The 15,299-nt window shown below is 46.6% G+C and overlaps 1 protein-coding gene across 2 annotated transcripts in view; it reads right to left on the minus strand.

Moving 5' to 3' along the window:
* Window positions 1-4,393: 4,393 nt before the first annotated feature.
* MGMT (O-6-methylguanine-DNA methyltransferase) overlaps window positions 4,394-15,299 on the minus strand; it is a 139,297-nt gene continuing 128,391 nt past the window's right edge. For both annotated transcript variants that reach the window (XM_041461647.1, XM_041461648.1), the window contains exons 5-6: window positions 11,950-12,089; window positions 4,394-5,565 (exon numbers count right to left, since the gene is read on the minus strand). In XM_041461647.1, coding sequence (XP_041317581.1) covers window positions 5,422-5,565; window positions 11,950-12,089 — 284 coding nt within the window. In that variant the 3' untranslated portion in view covers window positions 4,394-5,421. The remainder of the gene's footprint in view (window positions 5,566-11,949; window positions 12,090-15,299) is intronic.

Here is a 15,299-nt window from a genome sequence, read left to right on the forward strand (position 1 = left end):
GGTCAGGCTGGGGAGCAGCCCCGGCTCCCCATTTCCACATCACCCCGCTGGGGAAGCAGCAAAATGAGGCGGCTTCCCTCCCTCAGCCTCCAGCCTGCAGTGGTGGGGTCAAGGATGCTCGTCCTGGATCCCCCCCGGGGGATAACGGGGAGAGGAAAAGGGGTTTGGAAGAGTGGGGAAGGGAGGGGAGTGGTGGCTGGATAAAAACGGTGTGTGGGAAAAATGGGGGTGGGAAAAAGCGAGCACGTGGAGGGGGATGGTTTGAGGGCAGGGGGGGAGAAAAGGTTTTGTGAGGACGTGGCTTCTGGGGGAAAAAAAAGGAGAAGAGAAGGGAAAAAGAAAAAAGAGAAAAATAAGAAAAAAAGAGAAGAAAAGAAAAAAAGAAAAAAGTAAGGAGAGAAAAGTAAATAGAGAAAAGAGAAAAAAAATAGGAAAAAAGAGAAGAAAAGAAAAAATAAAAAAGGAGAGAAAAGTAAAAAGAGAAAAGAGAAAAAATAGGAAAAAAGGGAAGAAAAGAAAAAAGAAAAAAGGAAAGAGTAAAAAGGAGAAAAGAGAAAAAATAGGAAAAAAGAGAAGAAAAGAAAAAAGAAAAAAGTAAGGAGATAAAAGTAAATAGAGAAATGAGAAAAAAATAGGAAAAAAGAGAAGAAAAGAAAAAAGAGGAAAAAAGAAAAAAATAGGAAAAAAGAGAAGAAAAAAGAAAAGTAAAAAGAGAAAAAGGGAAAAGAGAAAAAAAGGAAAAAGTAAAAAGAAAAAAAAAGAAAAAGAAAAAAGAAAAAATGAAAAAGAGAAAAAAGAGAAGAAAAAAGAGAGTAAAAGAAAAAGGAGAAGATAAAAAAAGAAAACTAAAAAGATTAAAAAAAGTAAAGAGGAAAAAGAAGTTTTAAAAAGGGTAAAGAAAAAAAAAAAGGAGAAAAAAAATAAAAAAGAGGAATAAAGAAGAAGATCTGAGCAGTGGGAGCACTGCCCCTGCTGCCAGGCACAGAGCCGGGTGTGTGTTTGCTCCTCACACCCTGCAGGTTTTTGGAAACCCGAGCAGCACAGCCCAAACCTTTGGAGTGGGCAGCCCGGGGCTGGCAGGGAGGTTTTCCTTTGTTTTTCCGGAGGAGCGCAGGGCACGGCCCCACAGCTCCCAGCCCTTCTCCGAGGGTAGAAAAACGAGCACAATTAAAGCTGTAAACGCAATCCTTCAAGGGGTTTTGCATTCTTGTAAGGCTCTTATCGGGAAATTATTCTTGAAGTAGTCCCTAAATCTTCCAGGATTCCCCTTGGGATATTGTGCTGTAAGTTTTTAAGGAATTTTCTAAAGGTTTAATCATTTTTTGCATTTTCTTTAAGGAAGCAGCTTTGCAACATCACCTTTCCTAATAAATAACCATGTTAATAGCAGGTCTCTTGGAGCTGGGTGCAACACAATATTTATAGATACATTTAATTATCTATAAATATATAGATAAAATATACATTTAAAATAGGAGGAAAAATGATTAAAATCTGTGATTTTCCAGAAGAAATAATCATAGTAACATAGAATGGTTTGGGGTGAAAGGGATCTTAAATATCATAATAGTAATAATGATAATAATACAAATAATAATAGTAATAGAAAGAAACAATAATTTAAAATCACCGCTCATTTCTGACTTAACATAATTTGGAAAGTGATGTGTCCTACCAACAACAGCAATTCCACTGATAAAGAAAATATCAATTATCACTTCAAAAAAGTTCCCGATGCTTGAGAACTGCTTAAAAAAATGAAATGGAAACTCTGAAGGGCCAGATCTTTCTCGCCCCGATCAGATGACTAATTCCTCTAATTCCACAGGCCAGGAAATTCGGGCACACATCGAAAAAGGTCCCCACCACGCCAATGAATCGTTTTTCTGTTCGAGATGCCTCCAGTCTGAGCTCATTACGCCGCAAACCCGGCGTGCATGGAAGTGATCTGTAACAATCCTGAGCCTGGGGCCCTTTTCCATTTGGGATTGATACATGGGGTGGAATCTGCATTTTTCATCGAACAGTACAAGCAGTGTGGCTGCAGTTCTGCTGCAAATCCGATGCAGGAAATACAAGACAGTCCTTCTAAAATATTCCCACTTGCCTTGGACTGCCTGCAGAGCTTGTTTGTAAGGGAAAAAAAAAAAAAAAAAAAGAACCTGCTGCAAAATTCAGTTTCTTCCCTGGTCAAGGGCATCTATTTCATTCTCAATGTAATTCTGCCAAAACAAATATTATTTTTGAATCTTTCATTATCCCTGGCCCTGGGAAGGGCTGGAGCAGCGTGCTGGTCTGGGATGCTGCAGGCCAGGACGTGCCAAGAGCGTGGCCAGGCTGGATGGGGGCACTGGCAGGGCAGGGGAAGCCAATTCCCAGGAAAAAAGCACAACAACGCTGGTGCCAGCCAGGGGGCAGGGGCTGGTTTGTCACATGTAGAGGGTGTGGGGTGTTTCATCAGCTCCAGACATTGTCCTCAACCCCACCCACGGGATGGGCACCCCGGGCATCTCTGGGGGCAGAGAGCGACCCAAACCCAACCCAAACCCAAATCCCTGCACCTCCTTGGCGCTGCATTATTTTATTTTATTACAACTTTGTTTATCTTCTATATATTTTTATATATATAATTTATCTATCTCTATAATTTGCCTTTTATATATATGTATGTATAGATGTACGTATGTATACATGTATGCGTATTTATGTACATGTACACACGCAAACACATGTATTTCACCAGTGCCAGGTGCATTTTCGGGTGCCCGGGGTTATTTCTGTTCCAAGCCCCCCCAGACCCCCAAACCCGGGGGGTCCCGGCCCCGCCGCGCCCCCAGCCCCGCGCCGCGCGCCCTCTGTCGGGCAGCGCGCGAACTGCACCGCCTGTCCGGGTCCTGTCCCTGTCCTTGAATGTCCCTGTCCCTGTCCCTGCTCCTGTCCCTGTCCCTGTCCCTGCTCCTGTCCCTGTCCCTGTCCCTGCTCCTGTCCCTGTCCCTGTCCCTGCTCCTGTCCCTGTCCCTGTCCCTGCTCCTGTCCCTGTCCCTGTCCCTGCTCCTGTCCCTGTCCCTGTCCCTGCTCCTGTCCCTGTCCCTGTCCCTGCTCCTGTCCCTGTCCCTGTCCCTGCTCCTGTCCCTGTCCCTGTCCCTGCTCCTGTCCCTGTCCCTGTCCCTGCTCCTGTCCCTGTCCCTGTCCCTGCTCCTGTCCCTGTCCCTGTCCCTGCTCCTGTCCCTGTCCCTGTCCCTGCTCCTGTCCCTGTCCCTGTCCCTGCTCCTGTCCCTGTCCCTGTCCCTGCCCCTGTCCCTGTCCCTGTCCCTGACTGTCCTTGTCCCTGTCCCTGTCCTGGAATGTGTCTATCCCTGTCCCTGTCCCTGTCCCTGTCCTGGAATGCGTCTGTCCCTGTCCCTGTCCCTGTCCCGGTCCCTGTCCTTAGGCCTGTCCCTGACTGTCCTTGTCCTTGTGCCTGTCCCTGAATGTCCCTGTCCCTCTCTCTGTCCCTGTGCCTGTCCTTAGCCCTGTCCCTCTCTCTGTCCCTGTCCTTGTCCTTAGCCCTGTCCCTGACTGTGTTTGTCCCTGTCCCTATCCCTGTCCCTGTCCACCTCCACCTGTCCCCCACCATCCCTGACTGACCCTGTCCAAGTCCCTTTCCCTGTCCATCCCTTCTCGTCCCTGTCCTGTCCCCCCGTGCCTGTCCCTGCTCATCCCTACCTTGTCCATCCCTTCCTGTCCCTGTCCCTGTCCCCCTGTCCATCCCTCTCTGTCCCCTGTTCATCCCTGACTGTTCCTGTCCCCCCCATCCACCTCCACCTGTCCTGTCCATCTCTGACTGGCCCTTTTCCTGTCTGTCCCTTCTTGTCCCTGTCCTATCCCTGTCCTGTCCCCTCGTGCCTGTCCCTGCCCATCCCTTCCTTGCCCCATCCCTGCCTGCCCCTGCCCACCCTGAATCCCTGACCCAGAGCAGGATTTCCCTCCCAAAGTTGGCTGTTTCCCTGGGAAAGGCATTACCTGCCCCAATCCCAGCACTCCCCCTCCCCACAAAAACAAAGTGACATCCCCGAAAAAGCCCAAATACCTGAAAAAAAAAAACCCACTGAGGGATGCAGATGTGGGAAAGGTTAAAGTTGACATTTTGCTGCCGCCTGCTTTTGGTGGCAGCATGTATTAGAGATATAAAGAAATAATAAAATACACCCAAACTGTACATATTATAAGGCTGTATTTTTATCTCGGGGTTCTGGTGACACGTACAAACCACTTGAGCTTTGCTTCTGTGCTTTATATCGCCACGAGAAACCCTTGATAAAAATACAGCTTTATATTGTACAGTGGGGTATAGTTTATTTTCCCCATATATCACACCCTGTGTTTTATTTATAAACAGGCCCAAAGACACTTGCACATGCAAAGCAGTTTTTTTATTGAAGTAATTCCGAGGTATCAATAATCCTGCATTAACTAACGCATTGCCACACAATAATTTTTGGGGGGCAGCAATGGCCTTTCTAAAGAGACATCCATGAAAATATGATAAAACACATAAAAAAATCAGTATTTCCATGTTACAATTTATGATTCCCATACTGGAAATTTCAGCTTCTGGTGGCTCGTACTCGCAGAGAACCCTGCTAAAACCACCTCAAAATTTAACTTTAATGTCTCTTGAATCCTTCCAGTGGAGAGGTTACAGGAAATAAAGCTTTGGAAAACAGAGAAACATGGAAATCTGAAGGAAAACTCAAATGGTAAAGGAATGTGCTGCTGATAAGGAAACAACTACACTGAGCTTTCAGCATTTTGTCAAATTTGGCTAATCAAACTGCTTATCCAAAATACACAATTTGTCAGGATCATCTCTTCCCCTGCTCTACACAAAAAAGAAAAAAAAAAAATTCCCATCTCCCCGTCCAAAAAGAAAAGGCAGGAGTAAGGCATTCAACAGCTGCCTGCTTTTGCACACATCTCACTGCGCTCCCTCAACTCCTGTTCAGGTAAAAAACCATTTTATGCCCCAAACTGGGGAGGGGGAGCTGGGCAGGGCCCAGCGTGCCAGGCTGAGCCAGACACCTCCTCAGGGGGAAGCTTCCACCTCACATTTGCCACGTCCCTCCCACTCCCTTATCCCTGCTTTAATGGACATTAAAAATAGAACAAAACAGGGCTGGAGATGGGAACAAAATCCATGCACAACAGGCCTGGATCGCTGTAGTCATTCTGCTGTAAAATGTAAAAACAAGAAAGGGCAGCCGAGCTGCCTCCCCCAGGACGCATCCCGCTTTTTTAATATAGTGGTGCCACCACACATTTCACTTTGGATGTTGCATTATATTTATATGTCACTCAAATATTTACCATTTCCCTGAATTCTGCTGGGCGCTCCGAGAGCTCGTTACGAGCCAAGGAGCCGCGGTTGTGCGCCGTGCCTGGTTAGCATCCCCCGGCACGTGCCAGCTTCTCCTTCTGCAGCTTCTCGTGGGACAGCAGCCGCTCCTTCATCAGGTGTCCCCCGCCGTAGTGCCCGCTGTCCCCGCTGCTGCGGATCACCCTGTGGCACGGGATGATGATGGGGATCTGCAAAACACCCCAAAAGCCGGGAGGAGCAAAGGGTGAGGACAAGGGGAGCCGGGAACAACGGGATGTGGCCTTGGTGGGGATCTGCCACGGGCTGGGCTCCATGGGCTGGGTGTTTTCCAGCCTGAATGATGCTGTGATTCCACAGTCTGGAATCTAAAAGGCAGCAGCTGTGTGGCACGGGGCTGGCAGGGACACGGAGCTGCCACGTCAGGGCCACGCTCCGGGCAGAGCACAAACCGAGCACCCCTGGAGACCACCCCAGCTCTCAGGGAAAAATAGGCACGGACAGGAATTTTAATGCATAAAAAATGATGTAAAGTCTTTAAAAGGATAAACCTGAGATATTAAATGCCATATATAAAACCTTCCCTGCAGCACCAGGTTTGCAGTCTTGTGCCAGCTGAGCCCTCTGTGCCCAGGGTGGGGAATGAAGCCTCAGAGACCCAAAATGCACATGAAGGATGATTTAAATTGGACACTGGGATGGAACTGCTCTCTGGGGGGGTGGGCAGCCCTGGCACAGGGTGCCCAGAGCAGCTGTGGCTGCCCCTGGATCCCTGGCAGTGCCCAAGGCCAGGCTGGACACTGGGGCTGGAGCACCTGGGACAGGGGAAGGTGTCCCTGACATGGCAGGGGTGGCACTGGGATGAATTTTAAGGTCCCCTCCCACTCAACCCATTCTGGAACACCATGATCCTCACAGGGCTAGAAGATTTATGCGAAAAAATAGATTATTGAGAAGGGGTCCCAGTGCCTGAGCTCCTCAGGAGATCTTCCTGCTCTAGCACCTCCATGTGCATCCTGGAGAAATTCTCTGGAAGACCAAGGCACTATTTATTATCTAGCAGCAAGTCAATCCAAAATGGGTTGTGAATTTTTAAAACCTCCAACAGGAGAAGTTTGATTCCAACCTAACCAATTTTAAGAACTTTTTTTTTTTTTTTTTTCCCTCTCTGCCTTCTACTCCCTATCATTTATAACCACACGACACAGATTCTGCAAAATCAATGCCAGAAGTTACATAATGGGCTGATAATGCAGAGGAGAACATAAACGTGGGGTTTTTTTTAAAAATTTTTTTATTACAGGTGATTATCATAGCTGAAGTACACACCATAAAAACTGCCATACATCATCTCTAATCACGGGTGTGTTTTGGTAACTGCATAGTAATGGCACTGCAGTGGTGGAGCTGGGACAACAATCGCTCACCCAAAAGGGCAGTTCTCACAAATCTGGGCATCTCAAGTCAAAAACTGTAATTTGTTTCTATGTAGACACACAGACAAATTGCACACTTTGCCCTCACTTATTTTAATCCCATTTAATCATACAGTTCAAGCTCTGTGGTATATTTGAGCCTGGGATACACAAACCCCAAAGTAGCTGAACAGCTGCTGGCCAGACCATAAATTGAGAGGGGTTTTTTTGGGGTGTTCTTTCAGTTTACCTAAATAATTTCAGTGCCTGAAATTTAAAATCTTAATCTCAGCTCACATTAAATGAGAATACACATAGGTGCTGATTGTTGATCAGGGTTTAAATAAAAAAAAAGCTTCCAATATCTGCTTTATTTGGAGGTGGCAATGCCACAAGTGATTAATCCATCTGTGACAACTCCAGTGAATACCAATAAAAGCTTTGCTCCATGCCAAGACATCCCACAGTAGGTTTATGACTTCTTCAAAGAAATTGGGGGTTTTTTTGCAAGTGTTTTTCTGGTTTGGGGTTTCTCTGCCTTTACACTCCCCGCAGTTCCTGCAGGAGGCTTGGCTTGAGTGACAAAGCCATAATAATACACTGTAAAACATCTCTGAGGTTCATTTGCAATTCTTTAAAAACACACACAGTAAAGCAGCAGATTTTGGTGGCGAGGCTATAAATCTTGGTGGAGAAAAAGAAGAAAAAAGGACTTTATTTTCAGATGTGGGGTCTTGGATGATCCCTGGGTGGGTGCAGGACCTGCTCACAGCACAGGGAAGTGGGGCTGAGCTGTCACCACCAAGCAAACAGAGGAGGTATGAAATTAATGCCACTTTTTCCTTGGCCAAAACAAAGAATTCCACGCTGAGATTGTCCCAACACAAGCACCTATCTGTCAGCCTCCACAGCTCTGGATGTAGAAGTGGTACAAAGACCATACCAGCTGTAATTTAAAAATATTGAATATTGCTTCAGTTTGGCTTAATTGTGGTGACAACGTTCAGCCTACTAAAATAATTAAACCTGCTAAAATTTATTAGGGCCCTAAGGACATTTTAGAGGGAGAACTACCCTAGTCTGGAGCTTTAATGCCTCAGCTACATTTAATGTAATTTTTATCAATAACCAAGCAGCTCATAATATTATAGCACCGCCGAAATCTTCATGCTGTGAAATCTAATTCCTCTCCCCCACGAATCCATCACACACACAGCCCCTACCTCAAACGCTATAAAACTTCCAAACCCAGAGATTTGTCTCCAACAAAAAAATAATATGAAGGAGCCCTCGGATCGATGCCGGAGTCCCTCTGATTCGGGCACCAGCTGAATATTTTCTCCAACTTCGCTTTTGTTCTTCTGGGTAGAGGCCCACAAGGGAAAGAGCTTGTTTTCACTCGCAGCCTCATCAATACCTAAATCCTGGTGAACAAGTGACACTGAGAAGCTGTAATCAATAGCTCCCTGTGCGTTTTTTCTTCTGGTCAAATGGTTCAGCACTACTGACAGCCCTGACACCTGGAACATGATGCTAAATCTTTATCAACAGCCATCTGGGTGAGTGGCAGAACAAGGCTGGGCCGGTCATTAGCGCTCCTGGCGATCTGTGAATAAACCAGCTCCTCCAGAATGCGTTTGTTTAGGGAAAAAAGGTGGGGGAAAAACCCCCTGCCCACTGGATGGATCACTCTGAACTGCTTTTAGGGAATTCTGGTGCTCTGGTTGTTCCCAGTGCTCAGTTTGAGGTGAGGGAACTGTCCCATGGCATGGCTGGAGAGCTGCTGATCTGCCTGGCTCAGCCAGGCCAAAATGGAAACAGCTGAGGGATCACACTGAGACACACTCAGCAAAAAACACTCAGCAAAAAACACTCAGCAAAAACCAGTCTCGTGGTTTGCTCATGTCACAGAATCCCAGACTGGCGTGGGCTGGCAGGGATCTTAAAGATCACCCAGTTCCACCCCCTGCTTTGTCTCCAGCTCCTCCCCAGCAGAAACAAATCCTGTGATGTGACCCAGCGTGGGTCTCAGGTCATCACTGGCCACCAAAGGAAGCAAAGATATTGGGAATGAAAATAGTAGGAAAAGGTTCTTCCCCCAGAGGGTGCTGGCACTGCCCAGGATCCCCAAGGAATGGGCACGGCCCCGAGGCTGCCAGAGCTCCAGAAGATCTAGGACAGCTCTGCCAGGGGTGCCCAGGGGGGATTTTGGGGGTCTGGGCAGGAACAGGGGTGGGACTGGATGATCCTTGGGTCCCTTCCAGCTCAGGACATTCCCTGACTCAGTGGATGAACACACTGGTACTTTGATGTATCCACGGTGTTTCAGATCCACCCACCACAATTTTCTCACAAATGCACAACTGCTCCCCCAGTGCTCAAAACATTTTGGTTGAATATCCATGATTTGGCTCAGTGTTATATCCATGATTCAGGATGGATTGGTGCAATATCCTCGGTTTAGGGCAGATTGGTACCAGGATCAGGCTGTGCCCCTGGCTGGGGTGAGCCCAAGGACCAGCACAGCTGGAGAGGGCACAAACCCAGCACAGGCAGCTCTGAGTGCTGTGATAGACCACTGAAGATGTCTTATTTAAAGAACACTCATTTAGGATGGCCTTGGACTAATCAGCCCAACATTCTCCATTTCCCATGAGCTTCTGTGGTTTCTTTTTGATCCTCCTCTACCAGTCTAATGAGATTTTTAATTGAACTTTATGGGTTCCCTTTGAGGACCACAGACCTCGCAATCAGTGTGAACCACAGCAAACTCTGGGAAGTCTCTCCTGTGAAAGGTGAGCCATCCCCACCCTGTGCTGGGCATGAACTGAGGCAGCTGCTGCTGGCACCTCTTCCACCTTCTCGTGGAGCTGAAGGTCAGCCCAGGAATTATGTCAAGCAATCCAGCTGCAAGGGGAAACCTGTGGAATGCACTCTACCCAAATTAAAGACCAAGCTGTGACTCACAGGAGGAAAAAACGTGCTGGTATCTGGTGGAGAAAGGTGAGGCTGTGATTTTAGCCAAGTGTTTGAGGGACAGTGTGATGCCCAGCTCGGGGTTATTTCAAAGGGCCCTTCTTCCTGGTACTGCCACCCTCACTCAATCAGGTTTGTCACAAATCCATCCTCCACCACACCAGGCTGTTCCAAGCCCCATCCAAGCCTTGAGCACTGCCAGGGATGGGTTTGGACTGAAGGTTTAGACCCTGGGTAGTTGTAGAGCAATCTCTGACCTCCCGTGTTTTTTTCACACTGGTCCTCTCAGTATTTTCTTTAATCAGATTTCTACGAGGCTGCAAGGTGGAGCTGCAAATTGGGTCAGAAAATCTGTTTTCGCAAGAGTTGACGTCTTTATACACAGAAATAACAAAGGTGAGGGTTTTTTTTTTTTTTTTGCAGTGCCACATTTTATCTTTATCTTTCACTTCATGCATAAAATCCCTGTGTATTGCACACAGCCAGCCTGCACATGATGGCTCACAGGTGAAGGACCACGGAGACATTTCTGGGGGAAATATCAGGAGCAGTGAACAGTTGCTCACACTCAAGTGCAAAAGGACAATGTGTGTGTGTGTTTGCATGTGGAATATGGATGGAATTTCAGATTACCTCCAGGAGATGAGCAGTAGCAAAATTGTGGTTTGCGATGGGCAGGACTCTCATTACAGCACTGATTTTTTTTTTTTTTTTAATCATCAGCTTTCTATGATGAAATATTGAGGTGGTATTATATTAATACAGCTCCTTTTCCCTACAGCTATACATTATTATCTATAACCATAGCTTAAAAATTTTCTGCTGGGGACAGAAACCACTGCAGCCATGGTATGGGCTGGGAAATGGCAATAATAACTAGGACCCCATTTAAAAAAATTGCAGGAGCTTTGCTGTATATTTTCAGAACTATTTTCATCCTTCCTCACAGGGGAAAAAGCAGGAATTTTCACACCACAACCTGCTGTTACTGCTACTTTGGATGCTGCTGCTCCACTGCAGCCTGAGGGCAAAGCTGGGTACATTTCTAGGCGATAGCAATTACATCTCCTTTTGCACAACACTGGATTGTTATTCTTTGAGAACTGTTTCCTGTAGGTTTGCATTGGATTGCCTTATCTTAATGTACACCAGATTATATTGGAAAGCATTCCATCATATTAAAATAGTTGGTATTGTCAAGTACAATGCGGGGTATTGACAAAACACTGCTGATAGGAACTGCTTCACAGGGACAGCTGATGGATGCTGCAAATAACAGGGTGGGCTCAAAGCTTAACCCCACATGGAACCGTGTGGGTCTCCCAGGATGGGTGCTGCCTGTGGGGAATTGTGGAATGAGATGGGCTCTGAGGTCCCTTCCAACCTGAATCGTTCTGGGCTCTGTGGGTTTAGGGATGGAACAGCTCCTCAAACAGTGCAGGCACAACCAGCTGAGCCCCCAGACCCTTCGAGCCAGGGTGGGGCTGATCCCAACCCATACTGCACCCACTGAGCACCACAGCAGCTTCACACACCAGCCCAGGTGACTCAGGTGCATAAACACACCCGAAGAGATAAACCCAGACAAAGAAAAGGGAAAACAGACACAGATCACTTAGCATCAGAACATTTTTCCCCCAAATCCACAGGCCTAACCTAGAGGGCTGCTCCCTCCAGATGGTTCAAATTCAGGCAACTCACCTCCAGAATCCCAGACTGGTTTGGGTTGGAAGGAACCTTAAACTCATTCCATTCCACCCCCTGCTATGGGCAGGGACACCTTCCACTGTCCCAGGGTGCTCCTGGCCTTGTTTTCAGAATTGTATTTATGGCAGAGTGGGCGGCTCTCGGATGTTTTTAACACAACCAAAAGCACTCATAATCTGCCAATTTAAGCCCATGTGGAAGGTAAAAGACTTCCCCAACCTAAAAATACTTAAAGAAGTTTGAGAACAACAAACTGTGAGGAGGCCGGTGAGTAACAGAAGCGTTTCTCCTCCCAACCCAACCCCACCAACGGTAGGGCATAAATCACACTCAGCCGGGCTGTGCATTTTTGCTGATTAAAAACACTTACTGGCCTTATTCCTCATGGCAGGCCAGTTTTCAGAGCAGATAAATCTAACCTAAGGACATTTAGCCTGCAGAGCTCTCCAAAGCCAGCATCTCCCAGCAGCTCTGGGCTGGAAGGTGCCCGGGACTCACCGGGTTGCTCCTCATGGCTCCCCCCACGGCTCGGGCTGCCCGGCTGTTGCCAGCGAGATCTGCCAGCTGCTTGTAGGAAACTGCCTCCCCAAACTTGACATCCCTCAGCAGGGTCCACAGCACCTGCCTGGTGAAGGAATCTGCGAGGTAGAGGGAGAGAGCGTTGCTGGACTGGAGAAATTAGGATGGAACAGTCAAAAAACCCAACACAAAGCGAGGCTCGATGGCGGTTTTGTGATTTAAACTGGAACAGCCCCGTGCTCTGTCCTGTTCTTGTGGCCTGTATGACTACATTTAAATTCTTGATTATTGCAGAGAGCGCTTGGAGTAACTGATCACTATAAAAAAGGGATTTAAGTCTTTGATTTTCCTATATTTTTAATTTGCTTCGAGTACAATTATCCTGTTAGCTCGCACAATGTGGCTTTTCCCATTAAATTGGCGGAGTATAAATTAGCATAGAGTCAAATTAAAAGGGAAGGAATAAGTGGCTGTACCTATCTGACAAAGGCCTGGCACCTCCAGCTAATTTCCAACTTCAGCTGGGACGTGCCAGAGACGCCCTAGAGCCAGCAAACTCTGAATTATCCTGGCTGACTGCATTTTATAGTGGGGACCCCCGAGCTACTGCTCAGCACTGCACACACTGCCAAGTGTAAGGACTAGCTGTGACCTTGAGTGTCCTGCACATCCTTAATGATACAGGGGGAAAAAAAAATATCTATAATGTATCGGCCATTATTATAATTTTAATTCGGCAGCAAATTGCTTTAAGTGTTCCAACAGCTGAAATAATGAATAAGCAAATGCATTAGGAGAGGATTTCTTTGGCATCTCAGGGTGTTACCCAGCCCAGGACTGTTTCAAGGAAGGAAAAGGGATAGTCCTGTTTGGATTTGAGTTGGGTTGAACACCTCTTGCTCTTCCAAAGCACTTGGAAAAGCTCTGAAGAGCTAACTCTTGGATAACTTACTGACAGGAGTGAGCTGGTGACTGAAAAAGGGGGAAAAAAGGAGAAGAGACCCCTTCCCCCAGCTGAGAGCCTCAGCGTCCCACTCTGGCAAAGAAACAAACTGATTAAAAACATTTTCTTTCTTCACTTGTCAAAAAACACATTGATTACTTTCTGCAGGAAGGTAAATGTGATTTTGTTCTTAAAGGAAACCCATACGGCGTTATGTGTGTGTTAAATAATAAAAATCACTTCTTAACTGAAGGGAATGATAATCACTTCATTGAAAAAATCTGTTTAGTCTTTATTATAACATTAAGCAAATTAAACATCAGCATAATCCAGGTGATACGAGAAAAGGGTCATCAAAGAAATTAACTTTGTTGTTCATTAATTTACATGGATTAGTAGAGGGCAAATAGATAGCAAATCTGCTCTAGTTTTTTATGATATAATTTCAAACTGTACACCATTTGTGGCAGTAGGGTGACTTTGGGGTTAATCAGACTGATTTGTCCTTTTAATTGCTTTCTATTCAAAGAAAATTCATTAGATAATGTTCTCTTCAAAATTCATGAATCAATTTAACTGAAGAAACCACATTAACAGCTTTGGGTTCATTAGCACAAGCAGTTGTGTTACTGGCTGATTGCTACCAGGGTTTCCTTAGGCAAACAGATTTTGTTTACTGTGATTCCTTCAGAAAGGTTTGTTTCAAATCAAACTGGTCCTTATTATTTCCTTAACCTGTTTAATCTGGCAGGATTAGCTTTAACCCCCCTGCTCAGGGGTCTTGGGCAGTCACTGCCCCATGGCATCTTTTAAATGACCAACACCCAGTCCAGAAAATCCCTTTTTTACCTTCAGTTTTGGCAGGTTGGGGTGGGAGGCACCTGAAACTTTTGGGAACCTGTTGGAATCAGTGGGAAACCAGAGAAAAGTGCATCTGGACACGGAGCAGCTGGGGCAGGATGGGGCAGCTGCAGAGCCCCAAGTGATGCCCAAATTCCCGAGGTCAGGCTGGCACAGGACACGGATTATCCTCCTCTCACACACAGGGACACAGATTATCCACGTGCCAGAGCCACCAGGCATTTTTCACGGGAGAAATCCCTGCCTCTGCTCCCACACAAAACACTCGTGAGGAGTTCAAAAGAATGAAATATTTAGCAATCATGCACATCATTTTGGAAACGTATCTGAAAACTCAATTTCATCCTGCGGGGAGCAAACGCATTAATTAGTTTAAGCAGCTCGAAGAGGCAGTGCCAGATCCTGTTATTGAACTGTCTGCGAGTGTGAGTGCCTGGGAGCACAACCTGCCCACATGAGGTGGGTGAACTTTGCCCAATTTTCAGTGTGCCAACGTTTTAGGCTGTTAAATATCTTTATAAAGTGCTGTGAAATCCCCACATAAAAATGAACACACAGGAATTCTCTGGCTCCATGAGAACTCCGTGTCCTATGGAGGCTGATCAACAGGAGCACCACGAGGTTTTGTCCTTCCTGTGCCCCCATGTGCATGTGGGGTCAGCAAAAACCCCCTCCAGGTGACCAGGAGAGCCCCTGACCACCAGGGACACCTTCCACCATCCCAGGGTGATCCCAACCCCAGTGTCCAACCTGGGCTTGGGCACTGCCAGGGCTCCAGGGGCAGCCACAGCTGCTCTGGGAATTCCATCCTGTAGGAAACTGAGAATTCCAGACTTTCTGTGCTGCCAGGCACTGACCCCCAGGAGAACTCTGCATTGACCTGAGGCCGTGGAGAAGGCTTCCAAAATGGAATGACAGAACTGGGATTGTGGGTGTGGAGTTTGGATAGAAGTGTGTGATGTCACAGGGTGGAAAACTCAGAGTTTAAAGGTTCAGAATACAGTAATAGATATAAGGCAAGATGGAGGTTATGGGGTGGAGGCTTCTCCTTCTTCTTCACCTTCTTCTTCACCTTCTTCTCCATGGGTTTGGGTGGTTTTGTGTCATTGGATCTGCATTGCAGGGCATGGGTGGTTGGTTATTGGGTTAAAAGTAAAAGTAATCGAGGTGTCATTTGTTAATTGGACAGTTTATCCTTAAAAGGCCTTGCAGAGAGAGATGGGGCTCCAGTTTTGGTTTGTTGGAGTGAAGTGCTGCAGAGCTCAGGGTTTGTGAGACTGTGATGCAGGCCATGGGTGGTTGGTTATTGGGTTAAAAGTAAAAGTAATCGAGGTGTCATTTGTTAATTGGACAGTTTATCCTTAAAAGGCCTTGCAGAGAGAGATGGGGCTCCAGTTTTGGTTTGTTGGAGTGAAGTGCTGCAGAGCTCAGGGTTTGTGAGACTGTGACATGGATAAGAACTGATAAACATCTGAGTCCCAACAAGAAATACCCTCTCACACATTTAATCCCGACCTTGGCAGAA

Source organism: Pyrgilauda ruficollis, unplaced genomic scaffold, assembly GCF_017590135.1.
Source record: "Pyrgilauda ruficollis isolate IOZ18807 unplaced genomic scaffold, ASM1759013v1 scaffold15, whole genome shotgun sequence".
NCBI classification, from domain to species: Eukaryota; Metazoa; Chordata; class Aves; order Passeriformes; family Passeridae; genus Pyrgilauda; species Pyrgilauda ruficollis.